The sequence below is a fragment of the Nelusetta ayraudi genome, unplaced genomic scaffold (assembly GCF_046127955.1).
Source record: "Nelusetta ayraudi isolate G7.1 ecotype Tasmania unplaced genomic scaffold, CSIRO-AGI_Nayr_v1 ptg000175l, whole genome shotgun sequence".
In the NCBI taxonomy this organism is placed as follows: domain Eukaryota; kingdom Metazoa; phylum Chordata; class Actinopteri; order Tetraodontiformes; family Monacanthidae; genus Nelusetta; species Nelusetta ayraudi.
In genome coordinates, this window is record NW_027466224.1 from 1,475,018 (window position 1) to 1,482,500 (window position 7,483).

At 44.8% G+C, this 7,483-nt stretch overlaps 1 protein-coding gene across 1 annotated transcript in view; it reads left to right on the forward strand.

Moving 5' to 3' along the window:
- Positions 1 to 7,483, forward strand: part of LOC142880930 (leucine-rich repeat and fibronectin type III domain-containing protein 1-like protein) — an 89,731-nt gene that overhangs the window by 71,416 nt on the left and 10,832 nt on the right. Inside the window, exon 8 of the mRNA XM_076014898.1 lies at positions 6,900 to 7,083. Within this exon, the coding sequence (XP_075871013.1) occupies positions 6,900 to 7,083 (184 nt within the window). The remainder of the gene's footprint in view (positions 1 to 6,899; positions 7,084 to 7,483) is intronic.

Below are 7,483 nucleotides of genomic sequence, written 5' to 3' on the forward strand. Positions count from 1 at the left end.
CGCTCCATTATTAAGAGACGGCAGAGTTCCAACCCGGGGCGACCAGCACGCGTCTGTTATTTACAGCCCGGAGGAAAATGTGCAGATGTGCGGATGTGCATCCTCTCTTTTCCTTTTAAGAGCCTGTTTTCCCCAAAGCATTCAGATTCAGATTTATAACGGAAATTTGAAAATGTTCAGATGACATGACATATACATATGTGTATATATATATATATATACATATATATATATATATATATATATATATATATATATATATATATATATATATATATATATATATATATATACATACACAGTATATATATATATGCCCCCATCCTCTATGGAAATACAATACACTGCGTTTTTGGTGACAAGTCATGCAAATTTTGAAAGGTTACAGCTACAGATATTTTTTATGAAACTGAGACTTGGTGCATTTTGTGGAGGAAAAAAAAGCAAAGAAAAAAAAAACAAGCGCAGCACTGCAGGGGTCATGGAGGATGGTTTACCCATCAGTGGGATTTCACCTGTTTGCTCGTCGGGGGGGGGGAATAGTACATTTCCCAATGGAATGTCACAGTGGGAATGGAACCAAGAGCAACTAAGAAACAAAGAGGACGACAACACGTCATGTGGTGTCGTCCACAAGTCCACAATGTGAACGCAATTTATGTCAAATACATATACAGGTATATATATATATATATATATGTATATATATATATATATATATATACATATATATACTGAAGCCTCCACCGAGGGATTTCCACGTGCATGCGCACATGCACAGATGATGCGGCAGGAGGTCGGGCTGGATGGTATAATTCCATACCTGCTCTAGTCATCTTCGCTGCAGGGCTGATAAATAGACGCTGCTGTGCACCACCTGACACCTGAATCCTATATAGGGTGGGACACACACACACGCACACGCACACACACACACACACACACACACACACACACACACACACACATCATGGACAACACCAAAATGGAGGTGCCTAGTAAAATTGGGACTGCAGTACTACAGGGCTGCTGTAGTTTTTGGTCATTTATTGTTTTTAAGGGATTTTGTTTGTGATATTTTTTTTTTTTCAGGATCATTTTTCAGACTAATGCTCCGTCCATGCACACACGCTTATCTGCAAAATGGGGCAATGGGGCTGAAAACCCTGGTGGTTCTGGATGTCAGTTTTTACGACCTATAAATCTGACTGCATTGCCATTCTGGTCATGTTTCAAAATGGCATCAATTTTGATTACCTCTGACCAGTGTGACTGACAGGTTGGGTGGCTGTACGGCGAGCTGCTCATTAGTCGTCTACATGCTTGATTAAGGGAAGGTCCGCTCAGTTGTCAGTGATTTATCACCGTTTTGTGGCAGCTATTCAAGAGGATAGAATCGAATAGAATAGAATAGAATAGAATATGCTGAGGCTTATAACAATGAAAAATAAGACAAAGATTGAAACGTAATGAGCGAGATAAGATGAAACCTGTGTGGATAATTGTTCAACCAAACCTCGTGCTAAAAAGCCGACCTGTCATATCAGGGTTTTAAATGTTAGATATTGAAGCAGCGAGATCTTCATGGAAATTTGAGTTACTGTAGCCTGCTCAGTTAATCCTAAACCGCTGCGTGACTTCAGAGCAACACTCCCCTTTTCCATCCCCTCCTCCAATAACCAGAGGCCCCAGACCCCCCCCGAGTCCAGCACTTCTTCTTCTTCTTCTTCTTCTTCTTCTTCTGAAAACAAAGAACTTCATAAACAGTTCTTTTTTTGTTAGCTGTGTCAACTTCCAGTCATTTCCCCACAACCTTTTCACCGACGCACCTCAGGCACTTTTGCAGTGGTTCTCTCTCACACCCCCAGGGGAAGTGTGAGGGTATGGGAGTGAGTGAAGTAGGACACGAGGGGGGTAGGGGGGGGGACACCTGCAGCAACTTCAAAAGTGCTGTTTTGCTGAGTTTGGCTCCGAGAGGAATCGTCAATTAAATACACTTTTTAAAATAGGCACCTTGTTGTTTGGGTGGAGGTGGAGGAGGTGGTGGAGGTGGTGGAGGTGGAGGCGGGGCCGGGGGGCCTTGTGTTTTGCAGAGTAGAACCGTTTCCACAGAATGAAAATGTTCAAGGGTTTAGTTTGGGATAATAAGGTCCATCAGAGGTCGACCCACTCAGTCAGGGAGGTCAAACTCCAACACACAGTTGGGACAAAATTAAAACCTGGACAAAGTCTCAGTCCAACATTGATTGTTGGACATTGTTTACTGAAAAAAATCTTAGATAGAATGATAGAACAGTGAACCTTTTATATAGTAGACATAGGGAGAACATGGAGAGAACCCAGCAGACCCATGGAGAACCTGGAGAGAACCCAGCAGACACAGGGAGAACCTGGGGAGAACCCAGCAGACCCATGGAGAACCTGGAGAGAACCCAGCAGACACATGGAGAACCTGGAGAGAACCCAGGGAGAACACACACACAGAAAGGACCCAGGCCCGAAATCGAACCCACAACCTTCTTGCTGTGAGGATCCATTATCATTATCATCATTATTATGGAGGTGTTTCTGTCCCTCAATTCAGTGCAACCTGACACACACACACACACACACACACACACACACACACACACACACACACCACCTCTGCCACCTCCAGCTTCAGATGTGACGTTGTATCACTGTGATGAAACAAAGGTGTCCTGGCTCTGTGGGATGTTGTTCTACCTGAGGGCGGCTGAGTGAGCCGAGCAGCGGCGCCGCTCTCGCTGGTTCAGAGCGTGGCCTCGTTGGCAGTGCCCCCTGTCTCCCCACTGAATTACTATTCCACTGATAGCATCTCCTGCTCCCGCACTCTCTCTTCAGCACCGGAATACTCTGTTCTTTCTTTTTTTTTTTGTCTAACTGCCTTTCAAAGTGGCTCTCTCGCCTCCTCCCTCTTCCGTCGCTATCTGCTCTCAAATTAATTTAAAGGATCAAAAAAAAAAAAAAAAATGGGCCCCGGATAATTTAAAGGTCTGATAATTTCCCGATGTATTTTCTTTGAAGCGTCCGTCTCCTTTTCACAGGGTTAAAAGGTAAAATCCTTTCATGGTGGAGAGCGTGTCAGACGCTCGCTGTGCTGCCCTTTGTTTGACTCGGGGGGGGGGGGGACTTTCAAAAAGTGTCATTTTTGGCAAAAAGGAGGTGAGAGGAGTGTTCCAGCGGCACTCCCCTGCAGTCCTCTTGCTGATCCAGGAACATGGAACCACGGTGAGAAGGAGCAGTGAGTGGTTTGCAACAGCGACTCTCTTTATGAACTGGGCTGAAGGCTCACAGAGGTCAATGACCTTGGCAAACATCAGCGGGCGATGAAGACAGCGAGAGGAACAGGAGAGCCTGGCTGGCTTCACCCGCTGCCCCCCACTGGACGAGGAAGAGAAAGATGAATGCATTGGCGGTAATTCCACCTGTGTCCAGCAGGGGCGTCACCCAATGTCAATTAAAAACCAAGAATTGCAGATAGAGACACAGCAGGTTCTGCTGGGTTCTCTCCTGGTTCTGCTCTCTGCGTGGCTCCAAACATCTGACCCACTTTGGACATTCTCACCTCTGCACAGTTTGCCTTTCATCCGAGCTTGTTTCTGAATTCTCCTACCTTCTCTTTTATTTCCCCCTCCAGCTTTGCCTCTCCAACTTGTTTCTGTGTGTCCTTCATTCTGTGATTCCTGTATTTGCCCAAGCCGGCCTTGCTCTCAACCTCCTCCTCCTCACTTTGCTGTTTCCCCTCTCTCATCTTTTTCTCCACGGCTCATCTTTACCTTCGTCTGCCGTTCCCTCGTCTTTTTCATCCCTTTATGCTCCTCACCTCCCTTCTTCCTCTGTCTTCACCGTTTGATTTCCAAGTGGAGCTCATGGTGATGCGCGCCTTCCCGTCCCGCCGTTGTTTCCGAGTTGCCTCTGTCAATATTTCCTTCCCGCTTCCTATTTCCCCTCTCAACTTCAATCTCGTGTGTTATTTGAAAGGCCATCTGCTCCTCTCTTTAGCGGGACATTGTGTCAGATCTCCGCCTCTAACTCTCCGCAGCACAACAGAAGCCCAAGTCATTACGACCGACACAACTGCAACAGGAATACTAACTAATGTATGCGTGAGGACTCCAGTCTGGATTGGAGGAAAAGATTTGGGACAAGTTCTCAGTTTGCAACACAACCAAGATTAAAAGTAACGGTGAAGCAGAGGAAGTTGGTAAAGTGGTAGATCATGGATGCAACCTAAGGAACTGACTTACGCTGACAAACATGCAGAATTACACAGAAATATTCTTTCAAACTACACAACCGCTCAATTTCTAGGAGTTTTCATACATTGAATTCAAAGACTTTGTGCTGAATGTGTTCTTAATGGCACAAGTGGCGTGTTCTGTGAGCATTGGGTGATGCCACACAGTTGGCCTTGTGTCCCTGTGGATTTAATAAGTGCTGGTTTTCATGGCGGTCGCACCTTTTGATTGTTGACCTTGTCTCTGTGCCGGTTCCCCCTGGCAACACGCTGCCTCCTGTGTACAGAGTATTTGTCGGCGTGAACGCTGACAGGGGTTACCGCCTGAGAGACCACCGCGGCATGTTAAGTCAAAGTGAAGTCAGCAAGCCAGACGGCAAAACATCTCAAGAGAAAATCCGACTTGTTCAATAAAGGCCGAGGCTTAAAGCCAATGAGGAGAAGTGTTTTCATGTGTCCGAATGATCATTGGTCTAGGCCAGGCGTGGGCAAACTACGACGAAATGCGGCCCGTTGAGCCCTTTTAATCCGGCCCGGAATGATATTAATAGTCAGTCAGTCATCAAACAGCTGTATTTCCTCCATCTTTTCAGAGTCATCGTAATTCTCTCGTCATCTGTTGCTTGTTTTAGTCCAGTTCTCATGATATCGACAGCAGCCGCCACGATGGGATGAAAGACGAAGGCATCGTCTGCGTATTGATGAGCAAAGTTGTGCGTGGCAAAGGCCACTTGTAAGGGATGTGTCCAACTGTGGATTCAATATGTGACTGTGACGGACTGTTGGTTGAACTGGTCCCTCAACTTCAAGTCCTGCGCCATATAAATGCAGAAAAAAAACAGTTTTTCATTTACACATTCACAGATATATTTCTAAAGCAATATGTCTACAACATTTTTGCAAACCGCCCATTGGTGCAACCTCCCATTAGGCTTCGGGGACGTCGGACCAATGCCATGCTGCCAATGCTTTTAGTGAGGTTTGACAGGTTTTTGGAAATTCATACTTAATTCAGGCTTACATGACCTGTGTCCATTGCACTATTTCTTTTTTTTTTTCATCTCTAAGGGGAATGGAAACCCAGCTGTAGATACATATGTACATTCCAGCAGCAGTCTCAGCATATGTTTGTTGAAAAATCAGGAATTAGTTGGTTTGATTCAGAGTAGTTGTTTTTGATCAGCCAGGACCTGTACACTCTAGGACAGCTCAGGCTTTCTAATATTTTATATTAAACGCCATCAATGGAGCAGGACTCCACTGGCCAAACAAACAGATTCAATTTCCTCCAGCCGCTAACGGTAAAATAAAAATGTGCTTCCTCTACCTCCTGTTTGGACAACAACAGATTCATCAACTCAACAGCCACAATAACAGTGAACAGTGGCAGAACAGCGATACCGTGTCATGTTTTTTTTTCCCCAAAGTTATAGCATGAGTCAAATGTTGTTGGGTGGCAAAAGAGAAGTCAGTTGAGAGCCTTCGTTCAATAAAGTTCAATACAACAAACCTCTTTACTGTCAACCGCTCCCGTCCTCCCCCAGAGGAGCTTGTGAGTCGCGGGTGAAAAATGAAATAGATTTTTGCCTCTGAGTGCTAAAGCTCTCTTCCTTTTTGTCAAATGTATTGCGTGCATCTTGGGAGATTTGGGGGGGATGAGTTTTTGTTTGTTTGTTTGCTTTATACTTTTTTTTATTTTTTTCCCCCCTGACAAAAAATGAAATGAGAATGTCGACCTTGACTGTCAAGAAGAAAGTGCTCATACTTTCCAGTGAGTTTCTTGTGCAGAACAAGATCTTACAATACGGTGGAATCACAATGAATCAAGTCCAACTTTGTGATGAGAGTTACAGCCAGTCAGGGGTGAACCTGGCCTTTTCGCCCAATGACAGGGGAGACAGCCATTAGTCGCTCAATCTTAGAGGAGTGATAGAAGATGGATGGATGGATGGATGGATGGGTTTGCTGTTAGGTGCAAAACCTTATACATTTGCCTTCTTTAAGACACAATGTAATTGCAAACAATCCTGATATGATGTGCGTGTTGCAGTATCATGAAGCCACTATGCTGTTTCTTTCATTGATCAGCATGTGATTCCTTTAAATGGCACCTGAGCAACTGTCGGTCCTCTGCAGGCAAACACTGGTAGCGGTTGTGCACGAGTACAAAGATATGTTGATGATGAATGTGTTGTCCACTCTGCACCGCTTTCATTTCATTTCAACCTAATTTCATTATTTATTGCTTCATTTTGTGCGAGTGTTTGTGTCTTTTTGTTACATTGTCTTTAAAATTTCAAACTTTTGAAAAATGAAATTCGATTCATAAAAAAAAGACGTTAAATCTTCCCTCACTCTCAATAGAAAATAATGATGTCATACTTTTCTGGTGATGTTTTGCCAGGCCAGGATTCCTCAGACTGCAAACTCTTTGTCAGATATTAAACAGGGTTCAAACACACTGTGACTCGTGGAAAGATGTCTTGAAACCAACTTGATCCGCTTCATCGCTTCGCTACGGAACAAAACTCAAACATGCCATCGGTGAAATGAAGAGAGCCATTTGAAACGTGAGCGTCCTGAAAAGAGGAGATAAAACCAAAGGAAAATCGCCTGCGTTTGTCTGACTGTGTTTCAGGATGATTCCAGCCAACCACAAGTACTTTCTGCTGAGCGACTTGGCCTCGTCGCGGGACTACGAGCTGTGTGTGTTGGCCGTCTACGACGACGGCGTCACGATGCTGACGGGCACCAAGCTGGTCGGCTGTGTGTCCTTCAGCACCGAAACAGAGTACGGACGCTGCCACTCCATACGGGACCAGGTCAGTCAGAGAGTCAAACAAACAACTGACCCCATTCTGAGGCCCAGCGTGTAAAATTCTGCCATCTAGTGGTTATCATGTAGTTTGCAGCGCTCATTTACTCTCACAAACTTGCCAGTGAACTACGGTGGCCTGTGAGCACAAACCTGGAGACCTGGTCCACCTCCTTCTTTGGTAGTTTATTTGAGGGCGCCCCCTGGCGTTCAGCCTAAATACCAAACGCTACGCTGTCAGGCAGCTGGATTGTCCACACCAGGCTTCCTTAGAAAACCAAAGAAAACCAAGTGACTTTTATTGTACCGCAAGTATACAATATACGTGTTTATATGCAGTATATTAACTTTTTACCTATATGCAGATGATAAATTGACCCAAATTTGACACACTGGAACTTCAATGT